At 47.4% G+C, this 26,403-nt stretch overlaps 1 protein-coding gene across 1 annotated transcript; it reads left to right on the top strand.

Moving 5' to 3' along the window:
* Positions 1-7,006: 7,006 nt before the first annotated feature.
* LOC142204591 (protein kinase C theta type-like) lies at positions 7,007-17,482 on the top strand. The gene is made up of 4 exons (XM_075275905.1): positions 7,007-7,021; positions 15,302-15,555; positions 16,630-16,692; positions 16,864-17,482. Exons 1-4 carry the CDS (start codon positions 7,007-7,009, stop codon positions 17,480-17,482), a joined length of 951 nt encoding a protein of 316 aa, XP_075132006.1.
* The last annotated feature ends 8,921 nt before the right edge of the window (positions 17,483-26,403 follow it).

Raw genomic sequence — 26,403 nt, 5'->3', positions numbered from 1 at the left:
TGCAGTGTCCACTATTGGGGATAATACTGTGTGCAGGGGCCACTACTGGGGATAATACTGTGTGCAGAAGCCACTATGGGGACATAATACTGTGTGCAGGGGCCAATAAGGGACATAATATTATGTGCAGGGGCCACTATTGTGGATAATACTGTGTGCAGGGGCCACTATTGGGGATAATACTGTGTGCAGGGGCCACTATTGGGGATAATACTGTGTGCAGAGTCCAGTAAGGGACATAATAATGTGTGCAGGGGCCACTATGGGGCATAATACTGTGTGCAGGAGCCACTATGGGGACATAATACTGTGTGCAGGGGCCACTATGGGGGAATAATACTGTGTGCAGGGGCCACTATGGGGGATAATACTGTGTGCAGGGGCCACTAAGGGGACAAAATACTGTGTGCAGGGGCCACTAAGGGGACAAAATATTGTGTGCAGGGGCCACTATTGGGCATAATACTGTGTGCAGGGGCCACTATGGGGGATAATACTGTGTGCAGGGGCGACTATGGGGTACAATACTGTGTGCAGGGGCCACTATTGGGGATAATACTGTGTGCAGGGGCCACTATTGGGGATAATACTGTGTACAGGGGCCACTATGGGGGATAATACTGTGTGCAGGAGCCACTATGGGGATAAAACTGTGTGCAGGAGCCACTATGGGGACATAATACTGTGTGCAGGGGCCACTATTGGGGATAATACTGTGTGGAGGGGCCACTATTGGGGATAGTACTGTGTGCAGGGCAGCGCCGCACCTCCCATGAGGCGACCTGAAGCAACCGCTTTAGGCGGAGCTATGTCAGGGCCCCAGGGAGGGCGGCAGTTTTTTTTTACCTAACCCAGTCCAGGACCAGCTGTCCTGGACAGGCTTAGCACCGAGCGGTGGATTGGGGAGGCCACTGGAGCAGCGCTGCTCCAGCAGCCTCCCCTCACGCTCAGGAAGAGAGCAGGTCCTCTCCGTGCCTGCGAACGGTGCTAAGCTCCGCCCCGTAGCTAAGCTCCGCCCCCTCCGATACGCCACTCCCTTCTTCCCCGGGGGGGAGGGGGGACGGCTTTCTGTCGTTCGCCTCGGGCGGCGAAGGGGGCAGGTGCCACTATGGGGTACAATACTGTGTGCAGGGGCCACTGTTGGGGATAATACTGTGTGCAGGGGCCAGTATGGGGGAAAATACTGTGTGCAGTGTCCACTATTGGGGATGATACTGTGTGCAGAGGCCACTATTGTGGATAATACTGTGTGCAGGGGCCACTATTGGGGATAATACTGTGTGCAGGGGCCACTATTGGGGATAATACTGTGTGCAGGGGCCACTATTGGGGATAATACTGTGTGCAGGGGCCACTATGGGGGAATAATACTGTATACAGGGGCCACTATGGGGGATAATACTGTGTGCAGGGGCCACGATGGGGCATAATAATGTGTGCAGGGGCCACTATTGGGGATAATACTGTGTGCAGAGGCCACTATAGGGGATAATACTGTGTGCAGTGTCCACTATTGGGGATAATACTGTGTGCAGGGGCCACTACTGGGGATAATACTGTGTGCAGGAGCCACTATGGGGACATAATACTGTGTGCAGGGGCCAATAAGGGACATAATATTGTGTGCAGGGGCCGCTATTGTGGATAATACTGTGTGCAGGGGCCAGTATAGGGGAAAATACTGTGTGCAGTGTCCACTATTGGGGATAATACTGTGTGCAGAGGCCACTATGGGGGATAATACTGTGTGCAGTGTCCACTAATGGGGATAATACTGTGTGCAGGGGCCACTACTGGGGATAATACTGTGTGCAGGAGCCACTATGGGGACATAATACTGTGTGCAGGGGCCACTATTGGGGATAATACTGTGTGCAGGGGCCACTATTGGGGATAATACTGTGTGCAGGGGCCACTATTGGGGATAATACTGTGTGCAGGGGCCACTATTGGGGATAATACTGTGTGAAGGGGCCACTATGGGGGAATAATACTGTGTACAGGGGCCACTATGGGGGATAATACTGTGTGCAGGGGCCACGATGGGGCATAATAATGTGTGCAGGGGCCACTATGGGAATAATACTGTGTGCAGGGGCCACTATAGGGGATAATACTGTGTGCAGTGTCCACTATTGGGGATAATACTGTGTGCAGGGGCCACTACTGGGGATAATACTGTGTGCAGGAGCCACTACGGGGACATAATACTGTGTGCAGGGGCCAATAAGGGACATAATATTGTGTGCAGGGGCTGCTATTGTGGATAAATACTGTGTGCAGGGGCGACTATTGGGGATAATACTGTGTGCAGGGGCCACTACTGGGGATAATACTGTGTGCAGGAGCCACTATGCGGACATAATACTGTGTGCAGGGGCCAATAAGGGACATAATATTGTGTGCAGGGGCCGCTATTGTGGATAATACTGTGTGCAGGGGCGACTATTGGGGATAATACTGTGTGCAGGGGCCACTATAGGGGATAATACTGTGTGCAGGGGCCACTAAGGGGACAAAATACTGTGTGCAGGGGCCACTATAGGGGATAATCCTGTGTGCAGGGGCCACTATTGGGAATAATACTGTGTGCAGGGGCCACTATGGGGGATAATACTGTGTGCAGGGGCCACGGTGGGGCATAATAATGTGTGCAGGGGCCACTATGGGAATAATACTGTGTGCAGGAGCCACTATGGGGACATAATACTGTGTGCAGCTGCCACTATAGGGGATAATTCTGTGTGCAGCTGCCACTATAGGGGATAATTCTGTGTGCAGGAGCCACTATGGGAATAATACTGTGTGCAGGAGCCACTATGGGGACATAATACTGTGTGCAGCTGCCACTATAGGGGATAATTCTGTGTGCAGGGGCCACTATTGGGGATCATACTGTGTAGAGGGGCCACTATTGGGGATAATACTGTGTAGAGGGGCCACTATTGGGGATAATACTGTGTGCAGGGGCCACTATTGGGGATAATACTGTGTGCAGGGGCCACTACTGGGGATAATACTGTGTGCAGAAGCCACTATGGGGACATAATACGGTGTGCAGGGGCCACTATGGGGGAATAATACTGTGTGCAGGGGCCACTATTGGGGATAATACTGTGTGCAGGGGCCACTATTGGGGATAATACTGTGTGCAGGGGCCACTATTGGGGATAATACTGTGTGCAGGGTCCAGTAAGGGACATAATACTGTGTGCAGGGGCCACTATGGGGCATAATACTGTGTGCAGGAGCCACTATCGGGACATAATACTGTGTGCAGGGGCCACTATGGGGGAATAATACTGTGTGCAGGGGCCACTATAGGGGATAATACTGTGTGCAGGGGCCACTAAGGGGACAAAATACTGTGTGCAGGGGCCACTATTGGGCATAATACTGTGTGCAGGGGCCACTATGGGGGATAATACTGTGTGCAGGGGCCACTATGGGGTACAATACTGTGTGCAGGGGCCACTATTGGGGATAATACTATGTGCAGGGGCCACTATTGGGGATAATACTGTGTACAGGGGCCACTGTTGGGGATAATACTGTGTGCACGGGCCACGATGCGGCATAATAATGTGTGCAGGGGCCACTATGGGGTATAATACTGTGTGCAGGAGCCACTATGGGGATAATACTGTGTGCAGGAGCCACTATGGGGACATAATACTGTGTGCAGGGGCCACTATTGGGGATAATACTGTGTGAAGGGGCCACTATTGGGGATAATACTGTGTGCAGGGGCCACTATGGGGGAAAATACTGTGTGCAGGGGCCACTAAGGGACATAGTACTGTATACAGGGGCCGCTAAGGGAGATAATACTGTGTGCAGGGGCCACTATGGGGCATAATATTGTGTGCAGGGGCCACTATGGGGGATAATACTGTGTGCAGGGGCCACTATGGGGACATAATACTGTGTGCAGGGTCCACTATGGGAACATAATAGTGTGTGCAGGGGCCACTATGGGAGATAATTCTGTGTGCAGGGGCCACTATGGGGGATAATAATGTGTGCAGGGGCCACTATGGGGGATAATACTGTGTGCAGGGGCCACTATGGGGGATAATACTGTGTGGAGGAGCCACTATGGGACATAATATTGTGTGCAGGGGCCACTATGGGGGATAATACTGTGTGCAGGGGCCACTATGGGGGATAATACTGTGTGCAGGGGCCACTATGGGGACATAATACTGTGTGCAGGGGCCACTATGGGGACATGATACTGTGCGCAGGGGCCACTATTGTCGAAAATACTGTGTGCAGGAGCCACTATGGGGGATAATTCTGTGTGCAGGGGCCACTATTGGGGATAATACTGTGTGCAGGGGCCACTATGGGGACATAATACTGTGTGCAGGAGCCACTATGGGACATAATATTGTGTGTTGGGGCCACTATGCGGAATAATACTGTGTGCAGGGGCCACTATTGGGGATAATACTGTGTGCAGGGGCCACTATGGGGACATAATACTGTGTGCAGGGGCCACTATGGGGGATAATACTGTGTGCAGTGTCCACTATTGGGGATAATACTGTGTGCAGGGGCCACTACTGAGGATAATACTGTGTGCAGAAGCCACTATGGGGACATAATACGGTGTGCAGGGGCCAATAAGGGACATAATATTATGTGCAGGGGCCACTATTGTGGATAATACTGTGTGCAGGGGCCACTATTGGGGATAATACTGTGTGCAGGGGCCACTATTGGGGATAATACTGTGTGCAGGGTCCAGTAAGGGACATAATACTGTGTGCAGGGGCCACTATGGGGACATAATACTGTGTGCAGGGGCCACTATGGGGGAATAATACTGTGTGCAGGGGCCACTATAGGGGATAATACTGTGTGCAGGGGCCACTAAGGGGACAAAATACTGTGTGCAGGGGCCACTATTGGGCATAATACTGTGTGCAGGGGCCACTATGGGGGATAATACTGTGTGCAGGGGCCACTATGGGGTACAATACTGTGTGCAGGGGCCACTATTGGGGATAATACTGTGTGCAGGGGCCACTATTGGGGATAATACTGTGTACAGGGGCCACTATTGGGGATAATACTGTGTGCAGGGGCCACTATGGGGGATAATACTGTGTGCAGGGGCCACTATGGGGACATAATACTGTGTGCAGGGTCCACTATGGGAACATAATACTGTGTGCAGGGGCCACTATGGGAGATAATACTGTGTGCAGGGGCCATTATGGGGGATAATAATGTGTGCAGGGGCCACTATGGGGGATAATACTGTGTGCAGGGGCCACTATGGGGGATAATACTGTGTGGAGGAGCCACTATGGGACATAACATTGTGTGCAGGGGCCACTATGGGGGATAATACTGTGTGCAGGGGCCACTATGGGGGATAATACTGTGTGCAGGGGCCACTATGGGGACATAATACTGTGTGCAGGGGCCACTATGGGGACATGATACTGTGCGCAGGGGCCACTATTGTCGAAAATACTGTGTGCAGGAGCCACTATGGGGGATAATTCTGTGTGCAGGGGCCACTATTGGGGATAATACTGTGTGCAGGGGCCACTATGGGGACATAATACTGTGTGCAGGAGCCACTATGGGACATAATATTGTGTGCAGGGGCCACTATGCGGAATAATACTGTGTGCAGGGGCCACTATTGGGGATAATACTGTGTGCAGGGGCCACTATGGGGACATAATACTGTGTGCAGGGGCCACTATGGGGGATAATACTGTGTGCAGGGGCCACTATTGGGGATAATACTGTGCGCAGGGGCCACTATTGGGGATAATACGGTGTGCAGGGGCCACTATTGGCGAAAATACTGTGTGCAGGAGCCACTATGGGGGATAATTCTGTGTGCAGGGGCCACTATTGGGGATAATACTGTGTGCAGGAGCCACTATGGGGGATAATACTGTGTGCAGGGGCCACTATGGGGACATAATACTGTGTGCAGGGGCCACTAAGGGACATAGTTCTGTGTGCAGGGGCCACTATGGGGGATAATTCTGTGTGCAGGGGCCACTATGGGGGAAAATTCTGTGTGAAGGGGCCACTATGGAGTATAATAGAGCGCACAGGAATGCGTAGGAGGGGGTCGATCGAGGTTTTCAGCGTCGGTGTCGGTCGGGGGGGCCATGTCAAAAGTTTGCCTCGGGGCCCCGCCATTCCTAGTTACGCCACTGTGGAACAGCATATGTAGGACTGTCCCGCTGTCCCAACAGGGCCTCCGCTGCCATAGGGCCTGGTGCAAGTGCACTGTTGGCCCTTTGGTTATAGCGGCCCTGTTGCATTCTGTTTGTGCACAGTATTTTATTTAGCCACATGCCTTCTTGATCTCTTCCAACATCCTCCTGTTATAAATTCTTTAAATTCTGTTATGAGTTACATACATACCTTAAGGCTGCGGCGCCACATTGCAGAAACGCAGCTTTTTTTGTTGCGTTTTTTTTTAGCCAAAGTCAAGGGTTTATTGTGTAGAAGGGAAAAGTATAAGAACTTTTTTTTAGAGTACCCATTCCTTCTGTAGCCATTCTTGGCTTTGGCACAAAAAAACGGCAACAAAATCTGCAACAAAAAAAGCTGCGTTTCCGCAACATGGGGCCTTAGCCTAAGGCCGGGATCCCACGGACTGGAAACGCCACGATTTGCCCATGGCGTTGTACAGTGAAGACAAAGTGAATGGGATTCATGTGAATTCCATCCTCACTTTGCGGAAAAGATTGCAGCGCGGACACGCTGCGATTTGAAAAGCCGTTGCGGCTTTGCAAATCGCAGCATGTCTGTTATATCTACGGAAACGCCGGCGACTTAGCCTAAAGGTGTTGTTTCAAGACCAGATTTAACCACCAGCTCTAGAGCCACAAATTCCCTGCTCCATTATTCAACAGGTATTGGCACTGCTTGTGCATTTGCGCTGGCGCAGTCAGGCGCTCTGTGATGACATCATCATGTGTGCTGCTCCACACCATTGTCAGCGCTGTAGGGATCTGCTCCAATGAAGCCAAGCCAGGTGAGTAAATCCTTTCTATGGCAGAGCTTCTGGGGCACCTAAGGGAGAATTAGGCTCCATTCACACGGAGTAACGCCAGGCGTTTTTTGTGTGCTTTTTGAACATAGCGCCGCGTTAACGCCGCATAGCGCCGCGTATACGACGCGTTAACGCCGGGCAACGCCACCGCTAAATAGTGCGGCATTAACGCGGCGTTAACGCGGCGCTATGTGCAAAAAGCACACAAAAAACGCCTGCCGTTACTCCGTGTGAATACAGCCTTATACTGTGTGGGGGACAAAAAGGGACTAGCAGCACTTAAGGGGAAATGGGTGACTTCAGGGGCCTGTCTGAGCAACAACAAATTTGCACATATCCCTGCACCCCTAGGGGGCCTCCTTCTTCACCTAATCATTATCCTGGCCATAAACACTAGACCAGTTATGTCCATACGGAAAACATACTAAAATATATCATTCTACGAAATCACCTATATACCAGGCTACATCTTCTCTGTCATATTGTAGACTGGATACACACATATATGTATAATATAAAACCATTTCTAGGGCTCTGCCTAAATATAAACTTTTAGCTGTTGTTGTAAAATGCAGGATATACATTACTGTGACCATTTACCATTCCCTCCCCCTACAATGACCCAAACCATGACCACTATGGATGATAAGATCACTCCTATCCTAATACTTTTCTAAATAAAGCCTTTCTAATATTTCACACCTCAGTAGAGGAACCCCGATCTAACTTCCATAGAAGCCTCTCCTCCCCTGTACCCCCAGATCCGCACTGACAAGGACATTGCCCATTAATACCTATGGAGATAAAACATACAGTAATATATCTGGATCATTTGATTTTCTACACAACTGCATTTATTCTAAAATGCCAACAGAGATTCTGGTGGACTATGGGCATCACTGCCAACCCAGTGATAAAGTCACATCCTCTGCCCCATCATCAGATAATATAGCACTAGAAGAACCAGCCATGAAGGTCTCCATTCCTCTGGACACTGGACTATCAGTCATGATGCTCACATCCTATATGGCAGAGCTGGTACATGTAGTACTGGCAGGCAGGTGGCATCATGTGACCTGCACACGACTATCTGACAGTTAGTCTGAACTGGCGACGGCGGAGAGAAGACTTTACTGCAGGATTACCTGAGGATCTATAGAAAATGGCGTCCACTGGACAAGGAGGAGAAGGCGAAAGGAAGAGAGAGGAGAAAAGGAAGAGAGAAGAGGAGCAGAGAGAGGAGAAGAGAGAAGAGGAGCAGAGAGAAGAAGCGGAGAGACAGGAAAAGAGGAAAAGAGAAGAGGAGGAGAGAGAAGAAAAGAAGAGAGAGGAGAAGAGGAAGAGAGAAGACGATGATGAGTGTGGATCAAGAGCTATAAAGAAGAGGAGAGAAGGAGAGGCCAGAATATTGGAGGATGACGGGCCAAGACCAGGGAGCAGCCGGGACCCTGCAACATCCAGCCCCTACCCAGATTTTTATATCCGCCGACTTACCATCCATCAGGAGTTGGGTAGGGGCGGCTTTGGCAAAGTGAGTAAATAAATCTTAATTTTTTTTCATTTTTTTTTTTTTTTAAAAAGGTAAAGAGAAATATTTTTTTTCCTCTTATCAGCCAATTAACCCCTTAGTGACCAGCCTATTTTGGACCTTAATGACCAAGCCAAATTTTGGAAATTTCCCCTGTGTGACTTTATCAGTGAATAATTCTGTAACAGTATTAGGCATCCAAGCGATTCTGATATTGTTTTTTCGTGACATGTTGTACTTTACTGAGAAGGTAAAATTAGACTGATATAACTTGTGTAAATTTATTAAATAACTCGCAAATGCTGAAAATTTTGAAATTTTTTCAATGTTTTCCATTTTCAGCTGCGATATCTCACATATGCACAATAATACAGGGCAAAAAAATTAGTAGTTATATATTTCCAAATGTTCCTTTTGTGTTTCAAGCATATTTGAAATAATTTTAACATATTTGAGTAACTTAGACAATTTACAAGTTTATCAAGTTTATAAGCAAATTTTGGAAATTTGGAGTATGTGATTTTTTCCTGTACCAAGCTACGTTTGCAGACAGGAATAGGTGACATAATGACAGAACCTCCCATTAATTGACCTAATTTGTAAAACTAGACCCCTTCAGGTATTCTTTGAGGGGTTTAGTGAGCATTTTGAATGAAACAAATATTATTTTGCAAGAATTATTACAAATGATGGAAAAAATTACATTTTCATTTTCTTCAAATATGTGTCATTTTAAAACCAGTTGTTTTGCACACAACACATCAAAAAGAAGAAACACACCCCAAAATATATCACCCCACTTCTCCTGTGTTAAAAAATGTCCATTTTGTGGCCTTAGTCCTATGTACGGACGCACAGTAGGGCCTAAGAGATAGGGAGTAGAGATGAGCGATCAGCCGATCCGAACAGCACGCTCGCATAGAAATGAATGGACATAGCCGGCCAGCGGGGGGTTAAGTGGCCGGCCGCCGTCAAAGCGGAAGTACCAGGTGCATCCATTCATTTCTATGGAGCGTGCTGTTCAGATCGGCTGATCCGAACAGTACCGTATTTTCCGGACTATAAGGCGCACATAAAAACCTACGATTTCCTCAGAAATCGTAAGTGCGCCTTATAGTCCGGTGCGCCTTATATATGGATGGAAGCGGCGGCAAAGTCTGCGTGCCACTTCCATACATACATAAAAGGCACCGTAAGAGTACATTCACACTACGGAACGCCGGCGTGTATCACAGCCGTACACGCCGGCGTGACAGCAGGGCTGCCGGACACTTCCCATTCATTTCTATGGGAGCCGGCATGCGAGCGCTCCCCATAGAAATGAATGGAAAAAAGCAGTCCATTCATTTCTATGGGGAGCGCTCGCATGCCGGCTCCCATAGAAATGAATGGGAAGTGTCCAGCAGCCCTGCTGTCACGCCGGCGTGAAACAGAACGTGAAACTTACCGAGCGGTGCAGGGTGGGCGGGCCTCCTCTTCCTCCGATGTCCTGACCACTTCCTCCGGCGCTCGCTAACTGATAATGGCCTGGGCGCATGCGCAATATCATAATGCTTCTACTACGGCTACTGCGCATGCGCCCAGGCCATTATCAGTTCGCGAGCGCCGGAGGAGGAGGACGGAACATCGGAGGAAGAGGAGGCCTGAATGCCCACCCACCCTGCACCGCTCGGTAAGTTTCACATTCTGTTTCAGTGTTTTATGGGGGGGTAGTTTAATATAACTTTTACGGTTGGGCTCTATCAGCATGATTTTGCTGATAGAGCCCCTTTAACTCCTCGCCTGCCGAGCACTTCCAATAGAAGCGGCTGGCACGCGGGGGGTTAAGCGGCCGCTGGCAAAGTCTGCGTGCCGCCGCTTTCAATAACATATAATGCGCACCGGACTGCGCCTTATAGTCCGGTGCGCCTTATATATGAACCGAGACGGACTATAAGGCGCTCATGGGCAATGCGCCTTATAGTCCAGTGCGCCTTATAGTCCGTAAAATACGGTACTCGCTCATCTCTAATAGGGAGGGCCAAATGGATTTCAAAACACAAATTTTGCTTGCAGATATTTTAGGCCCATTGCACATTTGAACAAGATTTCAGTTACCAAAGCAATTGAAACCCCCATAAATGACCCCATTTAATGACAGAAACTCCCATTAAATGACCTAATTTGTAAAACTAGACCCCTTCAGGTATTCTTTGAGGGGTTTAGTGAGCATTTTGATCAAACAAATATTATTTTGCAAGAATTATTACAAATGATGGAAAAAATTACATTTTCATTTTCTTCAAATATGTGTCATTTTAAAACCAGTTGTTTTGCACACAACACATCAAAAAGAAGAAACACACCCCAAAATATATCACCCCACTTCTCCTGTGTTATAACATGTACACTTTGTGGCCTTAGTCCTATGTACGGACGCACAGTAGGGCCTAAGAGATAGGGAGTAGAGATGAGCGAACTAGATCCCTTAAGGTATTCATTGAGGGGTATAGTGAGTACTTTTACCCCATAACTTTTTAGAAATGTTGCGTCAAACAAAAAAATTTCATATTTTTTTACACAAAAGTGTCATTTTATAGGCAGGTTTTTTTGCAAATAACATATGAAAATGAAGAAAAACACTCCAAAGTAGATGACTCCATTTCTCATGTGTTCAAAAACGTACACTTTGTGGCCTTAATTCTATGTACAGACGCACGGTAGGGCCCAAAAAGAAGGGAGCACCAACTGGATTTCAAGACACAATTTTTGCTTCTAAATGTTTCAGGCCCATTGCGCATTCAAACAAGATTTGCGTTACCAAAATAAATGACACCATTTTATAAACTAGACCCCTTGAGGTATTCATTGAGGGGTATAGTCAGTATTTTGACCCCATAGGTTTTAAAAGAATTTGTGTCAAACAAAAAAATCTTATATTTTTTACACAAAAGAGTCATTTTAAAGGCAGTTTTTTTGCACACAAGGCATGAAAATAAAGAAAAACACCCCAAAATAGATGGCCCCATTTCTCCCGTGTTCAAAAATGTACACTTTGTGGCCTTAATCCTATGTACGGACGCACAGTAGGGCCCAAAGAGATGGGAGCACCAACTGAATTTCAAGACACAAATTTTGCTTGCAGATATTTCAGGCCCATTGCACATTCAAACAAGATTTGAGTTACCAAAAAAATTGAAAACCCCCATAAATGACCCCATTTTATAAACTAGACCCCTTAAGGTATTCATTGAGGAGTATAGTGAGTAGTTTGTCCCTTTATCCCCAAAGTTTTCATTTTCACAAGGGGTTAAAAGAGAAAAAGCCACCCACAGTTTGTTACACAATTTCACCTGAACACGGCAATACCCCATATGTGGCCATAATCTGCTGTATGGGGACATGGTGGGGCTCAGAATGGAAAGAATGGAAAAAAGCAGTCCATTCATTTCTATGGGGAGCACTCGCATGCCGGCTCCCATAGAAATGAATGGGAAGTGTCCGGCAGCTATTTGGGTTTTGGAGAGCAGATTTTGCTGGAATAGTTTTCAGGTACCATGTCGCATTTGCAGAGCCCCTAAGGTATCAATACAATGCAAACCCCTCAAAAGTGACCCCATTTTAAAAATTACACCCATCAAAGAATGTATCAAGGGGTTTTATCATTTTGAGCCTAAAATTGCTTTCCAAAAATTAATGTACCAAATGAAAATTGAAATTTTGAAAGAAATCTGCCATTTCGGTGCCCAATACGTTGCACCCACTTTGTGTTGTCAGAGACTGCACTCCTGAAACTATTAAGTGGGCCATTCCGAGGGGCCAAAAATTATATATGTGGGTGTAAACTGCTGCTTGGGCACACAGCAGGGCTCAGAAGGGAAGGAGCACTGTGCTTTTTAGCTTTTGGGGTACAGATTTAGAGGGACCCTCTGGGCACCATGATGTTTTTGCAGAGCCCTGGAGGTTCCAGTAAACTGGAATTCCCCAAGAAATGACCCCATTTTGTAGCTGCAATTATAGGGTCTCTGCAAATGTGACACGGTGTCCAAACACCAACAATCTAAATCTGCACTCCAAAAGCACATATCGTACCCAAATGGCAGTGTATGCCCACATGTATGACACTGGTGTACCCCGGATAACGGACTTAATGCCATATGTGGGTAGAATCGGCTGTTTGGGCACAGCCGGGGACAGAAGGGAAGGAGCGCTATTTTGGTTTTTGGCGCACAGTTTGGTTTTTGGACGTCACTGTTGCAAAGACCCTGAATTACCAATAAAGTGGAATCTGCAGACATGTCACCCCATTTTGGACACTAGCCCACTGATGGGATTTATCAAGTGGCGTAGCGAGCGTTTTTAACCCTTGAGTGTTGCATTTATTTAGTTTCCAGAAATGAAATCACAGCTGATAATGAGAAGTTAAAAATGAAATTTTTCCAGAGATTCGCCATTTTAGTGCCCGATATGTTGCGCCCAACTTATGTCAGCAGAGATACACACTCCAAAAACTGGTAAGCAGGTATCCCGGGCACAACAGCTTTCAGAGCGTTCATCTCTGATACAAGGTGGGCACTACATATTACACACTGGAATGACGGATTCCTGGAAAAATGGTCATTTTCACTTCTCACAATCAGCTTCGTATTCATTTATGGATAATAAATTATAGCAACACTTGGGGGTTAAAAATGCTCTCTGTACCCCTGGAGAAATCCTTCAGGGGTGTAGTTTCCAAAATAAGCTCTCATATCAGGGGATTCCACTTTACTGGCGTTTCAGCTCTGCAAAAGTGTCATGGCATCCAAAAACCAAACCGTCTGCGCTCCAAAAACCCAATAACCCTTCTTCCCTTCTGTGTCCAGCTGTGCCCTAATATCAGTTTATACCCACATATGACATTACATCCGATATAACGGGTACACCAGTGTCATACATGTGTCATACATGTGGCATAAACTGCAGTTTGGGCACACAGCAGGGCGCAGAAGGGAAGGAGCGCTATGCGGCTTTTGGAGTACAGATTCAGATGTTTGGTATCTGGACGCCATGTCATGTTTGTAGAGCCTGTAAGGTACCAGAAGAGTGGATTCCCCAAAGGAGTGACCCCATTTTGAAAACTGCACCCCTCAAATAATTTATCAGGGGGTGTAGTGAGTATTAGTATCCCGGACGTGACTGCACAGCGGATGGCGAAGAGGGAATATGTAAGCGGTGCGGAGGACATTGCAAACACCAAATTCCCTACTATGTCCCAGTAGCTCCTATGATTGGGGGAGTCACTCTGGGGGTCATTTCTGGTGTCTGTTCCCTCATAAGCTGTAAATTTGGGGTGTCCCCTGATATCCGCTCGCACAGCTTATATATTCCCTACCTGCAGCCAGTTGTATTCTAATGATTTGGCGATTTTTGCGGTTTTTTGTCTTCACATTGTTAGATGTTATATTTTCTTTATTTTTCTGGTGACGTGGCCATATAAGGGCTTGTTGTTTGCGGTATGAGGTGTATTTTGTAATGACACCATTTTTGGGTGCCTACAATCGATTTTTGCATCGCCATCTTCTGAGAGGCGTAACATTTTTATTTTTCGGTTGACAGTGTTGGTTGAGGGCTTATTTTTTGCGGGACAACCTGCGCTTTTTACTGGTACTATTGTGGGGTGCATTTGACTTTTGATCACTTTTTATAGCATATTTTCTAAGGTGAGATGGCAAAAAATCACTACTTCCGGCGGGTTTTTTCAGTTTTTTTTCCCGACGTTTACCGTATACAGTTTTATTGTACAGATAGTTACGGACGCGATGATACCAAATATTTATTGTTTTTATCAATTTTTTTTTTTTTTTTACATAACTCATTTTCTATAGAAAAAAGGGGATTTTGGGTCTTTATAACTTTATTCATTTTTTTTCAAAAGCTTTATTTATTATTTTTCACTTTTTTTCAGTTTTTATTTCACTTTTTTATGTGTCCCTTTTAGGACACTTGATTCAGCAATGATTTCATTGCTGAATCAATGTTACAGGCTGGAGACACAGGAGACACAGGCAGCACGTGTCTCCAGTCTGTAACAGGAAGCCAAGCGATGTAGACGCATCGCTTGGCTTCCTGAGAACCAGGGCAGGATCAACCAGGTAACGGGGGCTCAGGCAGTCTGGGGTCACTGGCCAGACCCCAGACTGCATGTTTTTCATATCGGCACCCCCCGATCTCGCCGCGGGGGGTGCCGATACCGCCGGCATCATCAGGGAACCGCTTCAGTTCCGTGATCATGTTTGATCACGGAACTGAAGGAGTTAAACCCCACCCATCAGAGCCCCCTTCGTTGGGGGGTTATGGAGCAGGGTCTTAGCTGTAAGATACAGCTAAGACTTGTTCCAATTACGTCGGCACTGACAGGGAATCCTCCCCTGACTGTCCGACGTAGTTTTCCTATAGGGCAGTCAGGAAGGACTTGTCAGTGCCGACGTAGATTCCCTATGGGCCGGTCGTTAAAGGGTTAATCAATATCAGAGGCTAACTGTAGTTTCCAATGGCTTGAATGTTAGCATGTCCAGAAATGTTGTAGCTCCCTGCTCACCCCCTTATATCTGATATCTCCAGTAACTGTATATCCATATGTGTGAGCGGTATCCGCAGCTCTTTCTATAGGTCTAGTCTGCTAGAAAGGAGTATCCAGTGTGATGGAAAGCTGCTCTCAGGGAAGGAAGGGATTGTGGGACCTGATTTAACAATTTTTCCTTCCTTTTCTTCAGGTGTTCCTGGCATCATTACCTGGCAGAAACACCTTCATGGCCGTCAAGGTTGTCACCAGAACAGAATACAACGCAGCAGTGATAATGAGAGAACGGCAGATGCTCCTGAAGGTCCGAGACTGCCCATTTGTTTGCCAACTGAATGCCGCACACCAGTCTCAGGACAACGCGTATTTCATCATGGAGTATCTGTCCGGCGGCAGCTTGGAGGAATTAATTACAATGTGCGGCAGACTGAACACCGACACCGTAAGGCGAGTACATGACGTATCAGGGAAACGAGACTGAAAGGGAACTAAAGGGCGACATGACAGGTCAGCTATATAAGATTGCAGTGACTATAGGGCGACCATACACAGCACCTCCTCTCTATTACTGGTGACTAGGGTTGAGCCGATCTTGACTTTTCAGGATCGATTTTGAAATCCGATTTCCGATCATTTTTCATTTGACCCCGATCTCGATCCCAATTCCGATCCCAATGCAAGTCAATGGGATTTTTTTACTAATCGGAGATCGGATTTTAAAAACAATCCTATTCTCTATACAGCATGGAATCTAACAATTGAACGCTTTAATTGTTAGAATCCACGCTGTGTAGTGATTTTTCTTAATCACTAAGTATCCAGAGGATTTTTTTTTAATCCTCTGGCTACTTAGTCCCCCTGGTGTCCACTTACCTGCAGAGATGGCTGCTCCGGTGCCCGGTGTTCGCATTCTTCTTTGCCTCGCTGCCTCCCAGGTTAGGAGAGTGTGGGCGGGTACTGGGAAGGTAGACGTCACATCTCCCCCCCTGTACCCGCCCACACTCTCCTAACCTGGGAGGCGGGGAAAGCGAGCGAAGACGAACAAGAACACCGGGCACCAGACCAGCCATCTGTGCAGGTAAGTAGCTACTAGAGATATTAGTTAGTCTCCCATTAGAATGAATTAACGCAGCCGGCGCGCAGGGGGTTAAGGCTGTGTGCTGGCTGCTTCCATTCATTCCTATGGAACCACGGCAGACCCTTCACATTGAATATACACTCCGCTCAGAATGAGCAGAACATATACTCAGTGTGAAGGCTAACATTCTTACCATTTTCCCACAATGCTTGGCCAGTAGCAAAGCATTGTGGGAAATAATCACCGATCTCGATCCCACCTAAAAAGATCATGTTCGGAATTCTGATCACGATCGTGAAATTTTCTCGATCGCCGATCGGAATCCGATCTTTTCCGAACACGATCGCTCAACCCTACTGGTGACTGACACTGTAATAGTAACATGATATTAGGGAATTGTTAGAGAAGGATTTCATGTCACTGACTCTATACTCTGTCCTCAGATTCTACACAGCAGAGATCGCATGTGGACTCCACTTCCTCCATACACGCAACATCGTCCACAGGTAAGCAGAAACTTCCCTTGTAATGGGGAAAATAATGTACTCAGCTTTCCCAGAGTCCTGATTGATATCTAGTTTTGCTATAGTACATGTCATGTTTTCTATGTCACTGTCTACATGAATAGATTTATCCTTCTCTTTTTCTAAAGTGTCATCTGTCTTCTTTCATTGCAGAGATATAAAACCATCAAATATTATGCTGGATGGAAATGGACACATCTGCATCATCGACCTGGGGATTGCCCGCGAACGTGCCACCTCCTCTACTAAGATCCATGGAACAGCGGGCACACCAAGTCATCAGGACCCCGAGGTGCAGGAATTTCATGCAGCGATCGACTGGTGGAGACTGGGCATTGTCATGTCCAGAATGTCAACAGGATTCCATCCATTTCACTATGGCGGCAACTTCACCAGAAACGAGCCAAAGCTTCCATCTCGGCTGGATGCCGACCTAGAAGATCTGCTGCTGAACCTGCTGCAGGTAAACTCGAAGATGCTAGATGTGTACAGCAACATCAGAAACCATCCATTTTTCAACATCATCTGCTGGGAGGATTTGGAGAAGAAAAGAGCACGGCCGCCTTTTATTCCATTCAAGGCTATTCCGAAGAATGAAAACCTACCATGGCCGGAGAACCAAACTCTTCACCCGGAGGACGAATTCAATTACATGTCCCCAAGTTGGACCCGGACCATGCCTCTGCTGCTGCGAGACCTCGGCTGCCGAAAACATCCTCTCCAACCATCTGAAGACTGCGAAGTTACAACCAAGTCGTTGCCCACACCTTGACATGGCATCCTTCAATATCTGGCTGGCAACCAACATCATCACCTCCTGAAGAGTCTCCAGACAACCAGCAGCAGCCTGTGCATGTATTCTATCATTGCACAGGCCAGGTAAGTTATACACGACATACAGTATATTAGCTTTACATACACATAGATATATAGATAGACACATAGATACAAATATACACACAGATAGATTAGTGATAGACACATAGAACACATGTAGATATTGGCTTTGATCCTGGGACTTGTTCTGATCGCCATATTTGGGGTCAGGAAGGAATTTTTCCCCTTGAGGACAATTGGCTCATTCCTCAAGGAGGTTTTTGCCTTCCTCTGGATCAACTCAGCCTTAAATAGGTTTAGTATGATAGATCTTTAAAATGTATACGCAATTATTTACATAAAATATATATATATATATATATATATATATATATATATATATATATATATACACACAGACATAGGTTAGTTTTATAAAATTTAGATGACTAAAAATATATGCAAAAAAACCCCATACATACAGGATAGGTTAGGTTACTGGCGTTTGATCCTGGGATTTACTCTGATCGCCATATTTGGGGTCAGGAAGGAATTTTCCCCCCTTATATAAGGAAAATTGGCTCATTCCTCAAGGGGGTTTTGCCTTCCTCTGGATCAACTCAGCCTTAAATAGGTTTAGTATGAAAGATCTTTAAAATTTATAAGCAATTATTTACATAAAAAAAATATATATATACACAGACATAGGTTAGTTTTATAAAATATAGATGACTAAAAATATATGCAAAAACCCCCCATACATACAGGATAGGTTAGGTTACTGGCGTTTGATCCTGGGATTTACTCTGATCGCCATATTTGGGGTCAGGAAGGAATTTTCCCACCTTATATAAGGAAAATTGGCTCATTCCTCAAGGGGGTTTTGCCTTCCTCTGGATCAACACAGTCTAGAAATAGTTTTAGTCTGATAATTTGCTTTATTATTTACAGATACTAGAAATAATAACATAACATAGATATTTAAAATAACTATAACCCCCCCCAAAAAAAAACAAAAAAAAAAAAACAAAAAAAAACAAACCATAGGTTAAGTAATGGCTTTTGATCCATGAACTTGTTTTGCCATTTCTGAGAGCAGGAAGGATTTTTTCCTTCCTTGTTTTTTTTCTTTTTTCTGGATCAACTGCCTTAAATAAGTGTAATTCATAGATCTGTAATGTATCTTGTATGTAGTTTATTTATTATCTATTCATATAAATAGAATTTAATATATATTTAACATAATATGCAATAATCTAAAAAAAAAAAAAAAAATATAGGCTTAATATAATAAATCTTTAATTTCTCCTGTCACATAGGTAACATAATATAAATATTTTAAAAAAGAAAATAAAATAGGTTTAATATAATAGATGTTTAATTTGTATTTTAAATTATATATTATTAAAATTAATCATCTAATAAGTAACAAATATAAATAAATATATAAAATAACTTTAGCCTAATGCCAGATTAACAAAAAAAAATCCCTTTTAGTTCTTATTATACTTTTATCTTTTCTTAGGTTTAGCTTTCTAAAATATTAGATCTTAGATAATATTAGTAAATATATCCATAAAATACACTTTTTTCCCTATTAAGTTACTACTTGCTTTTGATCCTGGGACTTGTTCTGGCTGCCATATTTGGGGTCAGGAAGGAATTTTTCCCCTGCCATGAGGGTTTTCTCCTTCCTCTGGATCAACTCAGCCCCAACCCCCCTCCCCTACTAAGTAGAAATAAAACATTTGTTCCTTTCTCCCCTTACATGATGTGTCTGTGTTTTATTTTCATTGGGTGTCCATGTAGTCTTGTAAGACAAAGATAGATGTACAGGCAGGGTTAGCTAGGGATTACATTTTTATTTAGGGGGAATGTCACTCACCCAGCTCTTTGGGGCTCTATCTGGTCGGGATCCCTGTCAGCTTGCGATATGCGGGAGCTGACTTTTTCCTATAGGAATGCATTGACCAGCGTTGATTGGCCGAATGACATACAGAGTACAGCATTCAGCCAATCAACGCTGGTTCTGCCGGAGGCTCGTCTGTGAGGAGGTGGAGTCTAAGATCGATCCACAGCAATCTCCATTGTGGTCCGATATTAGATAATATTGTATTGTATATGGGTGTCCACAGTGGGACATAATACTGTGTGCAGGAGCCACTATGGGGGATAATACTGTGTGCAGGAGCCATTATGGGGGATAATACTGTGTGCAGGGGCCACTATGGGGACATAATACTGTGTGCAGGGGACACTATGGGGTACAATACTATGTGCAGGGGCACTATTGGGGATAATACTGTGTGCAGGGGCCACTAAGGGGGATAATACTGTTTGCAGGAGACACTATGGGGCATAATACTGTGTGCAGGGGCCACTATTGGGGATAATACTGTGTGCAGGGGCCACTATGGGAACATAATACTATGTGCAGGGGCCACTATGGGGGATAATACTGTGTGCAGGGGCCACTATAGAGCATAATAATGTGTGCAGGGGCCACTATGGGGCATAATACTGTGTGCAGGGGCCACTATTGGAGATAATACTGTGTGCAGGGGCCACTATTGGGGATCATACTGTGTACAGGGGCCACTATGGGGGATAATACTGTGTGCAGGGGCCACGATGGGGCATAATAATGTGTGCAGGGGCCACTATGGGGTATAATACTGTGTGCAGGAGCCACTATGGGGACATAATACTGTGTTCAGGGGCCACTATAGGGGATAATTCTGTGTGCAGGGGACACTATTGGGGATAATACTGTGTGCAGGGGCCACTATTGGGGATAATACTGTGTGGAGGGGCCACTATTGGGGATAGTACTGTGTGCAGGGCAGCGCCGCACCTCCCATGAGGCGACCTGAAGCGACCGCTTCAGGCGGCGCTATGTCAGGGCCCCAGGGAGGGTGGCATTTTTTATTACCTAACCCAGTCCAGGACAGCTGACTGGCTTAGCACCGAGCGGTGGATTGGGGAGGCCACTGGAGCAGCGCTGCTCCAGCAGCCTCCCGTCACGCTCAGGAAGAGAGCAGGTCCTCTCCGTGCCTGCGAAAGGTACTAAGCTCCGCCCCGTAGCTAAGCCCCACCCCCTCTGATACGCCCCTCCCTTCTTCCCCGGGGGGGGGGGGGGCGGCTTTCTGTCGTTCGCCTCGGGCAGCGAAGGGGGCAGGTGCAACTATCGGGTACAATACTGTGTGCAGGGGCCACTGTTGGGGATAATACTGTGTGCAGGGGCCAGTATGGGGGAAAATACTGTGTGCAGTGTCCACTATTGGGGATAATACTGTGTGCAGGGGCCACTATGGGGGATAATACTGTGTGCAGTGTCCACTATTGGGGATAATACTGTGTGCAGGGGCCACTACTGGGGATAATACTGTGTGCAGAAGCCACTATGGGGACATAATACTGTGTGCAGGGGCCAATAAGGGACATAATATTATGTGCAGGGGCCACTATTGTGGATAATACTGTGTGCAGGGGCCACTATTGGGGATAATACTGTGTGCAGGGGCCACTATTGGGGATAATACTGTGTGCAGAGTCCAGTAAGGGACATAATAATGTGTGCAGGGGCCACTATGGGGCATAATACTGTGTGCAGGAGCCACTATGGGGACATAATACTGTGTGCAGGGGCCACTATGGGGGAATAATACTGTGTGCAGGGGCCACTATGGGGGATAATACTGTGTGCAGGGGCCACTAAGGGGACAAAATACTGTGTGCAGGGGCCACTAAGGGGACTAAATATTGTGTGCAGGGGCCACTATTGGGCATAATACTGTGTGCAGGGGCCACTATGGGGGATAATACTGTGTGCAGGGGCGACTATGGGGTACAATACTGTGTGCAGGGGCCACTATTGGGGATAATACTGTGTGCAGGGGCCACTATTGGGGATAATACTGTGTACAGGGGCCACTATGGGGGATAATACTGTGTGCAGGAGCCACTATGGGGATAAAACTGTGTGCAGGAGCCACTATGGGGACATAATACTGTGTGCAGGGGCCACTATTGGGGATAATACTGTGTGGAGGGGCCACTATTGGGGATAGTACTGTGTGCAGGGCAGCGCCGCACCTCCCATGAGGCGACCTGAAGCAACCGCTTTAGGCGGAGCTATGTCAGGGCCCCAGGGAGGGCGGCATTTTTTTTTACCTAACCCAGTCCAGGACCAGCTGTCCTGGACAGGCTTAGCACCGAGCGGTGGATTGGGGAGGCCACTGGAGCAGCGCTGCTCCAGCAGCCTCCCCTCACGCTCAGGAAGAGAGCAGGTCCTCTCCGTGCCTGCGAACGGTGCTAAGCTCCGCCCCGTAGCTAAGCTCCACCCCCTCCGATACGCCACTCCCTTCTTCCCCGGGGGGGAGGGGGGACGGCTTTCTGTCGTTCGCCTCGGGCGGCGAAGGGGGCAGGTGCCACTATGGGGTACAATACTGTGTGCAGGGGCCACTGTTGGGGATAATACTGTGTGCAGGGGCCAGTATGGGGGAAAATACTGTGTGCAGTGTCCACTATTGGGGATGATACTGTGTGCAGAGGCCACTATTGTGGATAATACTGTGTGCAGGGGCCACTATTGGGGATAATACTGTGTGCAGGGGCCACTATTGGGGATAATACTGTGTGCAGGGGCCACTATTGGGGATAATACTGTGTGCAGGGGCCACTATGGGGGAATAATACTGTATACAGGGGCCACTATGGGGGATAATACTGTGTGCAGGGGCCACGATGGGGCATAATAATGTGTGCAGGGGCCACTATTGGGGATAATACTGTGTGCAGAGGCCACTATAGGGGATAATACTGTGTGCAGTGTCCACTATTGGGGATAATACTGTGTGCAGGGGCCACTACTGGGGATAATACTGTGTGCAGGAGCCACTATGGGGACATAATACTGTGTGCAGGGGCCAATAAGGGACATAATATTGTGTGCAGGGGCCGCTATTGTGGATAATACTGTGTGCAGGGGCCAGTATAGGGGAAAATACTGTGTGCAGTGTCCACTATTGGGGATAATACTGTGTGCAGAGGCCACTATGGGGGATAATACTGTGTGCAGTGTCCACTAATGGGGATAATACTGTGTGCAGGGGCCACTACTGGGGATAATACTGTGTGCAGGAGCCACTATGGGGACATAATACTGTGTGCAGGGGCCACTATTGGGGATAATACTGTGTGCAGGGGCCACTATTGGGGATAATACTGTGTGCAGGAGCCACTATGGGGGATAATACTGTGTGCAGGGGCCACTATTGGGGATAATACTGTGTGCAGGGGCCACTATTGGGGATAATACTGTGTGCAGGGGTCACTATTGGGGATAATACTGTGTGCAGGGGCCACTATGGGGGAATAATACTGTATACAGGGGCCACTATGGGGGATAATACTGTGTGCAGGGGCCACGATGGGGCATAATAATGTGTGCAGGGGCCACTATTGGGGATAATACTGTGTGCAGAGGCCACTATAGGGGATAATACTGTGTGCAGTGTCCACTATTGGGGATAATACTGTGTGCAGGGGCCACTACTGGGGATAATACTGTGTGCAGGAGCCACTATGGGGACATAATACTGTGTGCAGGGGCCAATAAGGGACATAATATTGTGTGCAGGGGCCGCTATTGTGGATAATACTGTGTGCAGGGGCCAGTATAGGGGAAAATACTGTGTGCAGTGTCCACTATTGGGGATAATACTGTGTGCAGAGGCCACTATGGGGGATAATACTGTGTGCAGTGTCCACTAATGGGGATAATACTGTGTGCAGGGGCCACTACTGGGGATAATACTGTGTGCAGGAGCCACTATGGGGACATAATACTGTGTGCAGGGGCCACTATTGGGGATAATACTGTGTGCAGGGGCCACTATTGGGGATAATACTGTGTGCAGGGGCCACTATTGGGGATAATACTGTGTGCAGGGGCCACTATTGGGGATAATACTGTGTGAAGGGGCCACTATGGGGGAATAATACTGTGTACAGGGGCCACTATGGGGGATAATACTGTGTGCAGGGGCCACGATGGGGCATAATAATGTGTGCAGGGGCCACTATGGGAATAATACTGTGTGCAGGGGCCACTATAGGGGATAATACTGTGTGCAGTGTCCACTATTGGGGATAATACTGTGTGCAGGGGCCACTACTGGGGATAATACTGTGTGCAGGAGCCACTACGGGGACATAATACTGTGTGCAGGGGCCAATAAGGGACATAATATTGTGTGCAGGGGCTGCTATTGTGGATAAATACTGTGTGCAGGGGCGACTATTGGGGATAATACTGTGTGCAGGGGCCACTACTGGGGATAATACTGTGTGCAGGAGCCACTATGCGGACATAATACTGTGTGCAGGGGCCAATAAGGGACATAATATTGTGTGCAGGGGCCGCTATTGTGGATAATACTGTGTGCAGGGGCGACTATTGGGGATAATACTGTGTGCAGGGGCCACTATAGGGGATAATACTGTGTGCAGGGGCCACTAAGGGGACAAAATACTGTGTGCAGGGGCCACTATAGGGGATAATCCTGTGTGCAGGGGCCACTATTGGGAATAATACTGTGTGCAGGGGCCACTATGGGGGATAATACTGTGTGCAGGGGCCACGGTGGGGCATAATAATGTGTGCAGGGGCCACTATGGGAATAATACTGTGTGCAGGAGCCACTATGGGGACATAATACTGTGTGCAGCTGCCACTATAGGGGATAATTCTGTGTGCAGCTGCCACTATAGGGGATAATTCTGTGTGCAGGAGCCACTATGGGAATAATACTGTGTGCAGGAGCCACTATGGGGACATAATACTGTGTGCAGCTGCCACTATAGGGGATAATTCTGTGTGCAGGGGCCACTATTGGGGATCATACTGTGTAGAGGGGCCACTATTGGGGATAATACTGTGTAGAGGGGCCACTATTGGGGATAATACTGTGTGCAGGGGCCACTATTGGGGATAATACTGTGTGCAGGGGCCACTACTGGGGATAATACTGTGTGCAGAAGCCACTATGGGGACATAATACGGTGTGCAGGGGCCACTATGGGGGAATAATACTGTGTGCAGGGGCCACTATTGGGGATAATACTGTGTGCAGGGGCCACTATTGGGGATAATACTGTGTGCAGGGGCCACTATTGGGGATAATACTGTGTGCAGGGTCCAGTAAGGGACATAATACTGTGTGCAGGGGCCACTATGGGGCATAATACTGTGTGCAGGAGCCACTATCGGGACATAATACTGTGTGCAGGGGCCACTATGGGGGAATAATACTGTGTGCAGGGGCCACTATAGGGGATAATACTGTGTGCAGGGGCCACTAAGGGGACAAAATACTGTGTGCAGGGGCCACTATTGGGCATAATACTGTGTGCAGGGGCCACTATGGGGGATAATACTGTGTGCAGGGGCCACTATGGGGTACAATACTGTGTGCAGGGGCCACTATTGGGGATAATACTATGTGCAGGGGCCACTATTGGGGATAATACTGTGTACAGGGGCCACTGTTGGGGATAATACTGTGTGCACGGGCCACGATGCGGCATAATAATGTGTGCAGGGGCCACTATGGGGTATAATACTGTGTGCAGGAGCCACTATGGGGATAATACTGTGTGCAGGAGCCACTATGGGGACATAATACTGTGTGCAGGGGCCACTATTGGGGATAATACTGTGTGAAGGGGCCACTATTGGGGATAATACTGTGTGCAGGGGCCACTATGGGGGAAAATACTGTGTGCAGGGGCCACTAAGGGACATAGTACTGTATACAGGGGCCGCTAAGGGAGATAATACTGTGTGCAGGGGCCACTATGGGGCATAATATTGTGTGCAGGGGCCACTATGGGGGATAATACTGTGTGCAGGGGCCACTATGGGGACATAATACTGTGTGCAGGGTCCACTATGGGAACATAATAGTGTGTGCAGGGGCCACTATGGGAGATAATTCTGTGTGCAGGGGCCACTATGGGGGATAATAATGTGTGCAGGGGCCACTATGGGGGATAATACTGTGTGCAGGGGCCACTATGGGGGATAATACTGTGTGGAGGAGCCACTATGGGACATAATATTGTGTGCAGGGGCCACTATGGGGGATAATACTGTGTGCAGGGGCCACTATGGGGGATAATACTGTGTGCAGGGGCCACTATGGGGACATAATACTGTGTGCAGGGGCCACTATGGGGACATGATACTGTGCGCAGGGGCCACTATTGTCGAAAATACTGTGTGCAGGAGCCACTATGGGGGATAATTCTGTGTGCAGGGGCCACTATTGGGGATAATACTGTGTGCAGGGGCCACTATGGGGACATAATACTGTGTGCAGGAGCCACTATGGGACATAATATTGTGTGTTGGGGCCACTATGCGGAATAATACTGTGTGCAGGGGCCACTATTGGGGATAATACTGTGTGCAGGGGCCACTATGGGGACATAATACTGTGTGCAGGGGCCACTATGGGGGATAATACTGTGTGCAGTGTCCACTATTGGGGATAATACTGTGTGCAGGGGCCACTACTGAGGATAATACTGTGTGCAGAAGCCACTATGGGGACATAATACGGTGTGCAGGGGCCAATAAGGGACATAATATTATGTGCAGGGGCCACTATTGTGGATAATACTGTGTGCAGGGGCCACTATTGGGGATAATACTGTGTGCAGGGGCCACTATTGGGGATAATACTGTGTGCAGGGTCCAGTAAGGGACATAATACTGTGTGCAGGGGCCACTATGGGGACATAATACTGTGTGCAGGGGCCACTATGGGGGAATAATACTGTGTGCAGGGGCCACTATAGGGGATAATACTG

Source organism: Leptodactylus fuscus, chromosome 5 (assembly GCF_031893055.1).
Source record: "Leptodactylus fuscus isolate aLepFus1 chromosome 5, aLepFus1.hap2, whole genome shotgun sequence".
NCBI lineage: Eukaryota > Metazoa > Chordata > Amphibia > Anura > Leptodactylidae > Leptodactylus > Leptodactylus fuscus.
This window is presented reverse-complemented; position numbering and strand designations above follow the sequence as displayed.

Bases quoted from the DNA above. Each gene is read 5' to 3' on its own strand.
- LOC142204591 (XM_075275905.1), top strand. The intron at 15,556-16,629 runs GCGAGTACATGA...CTCTGTCCTCAG, and splicing joins CTGAACACCGACACCGTAAG to ATTCTACACAGCAGAGATCG. The intron at 16,693-16,863 runs GTAAGCAGAAAC...CTTTCATTGCAG, and splicing joins ACACGCAACATCGTCCACAG to AGATATAAAACCATCAAATA.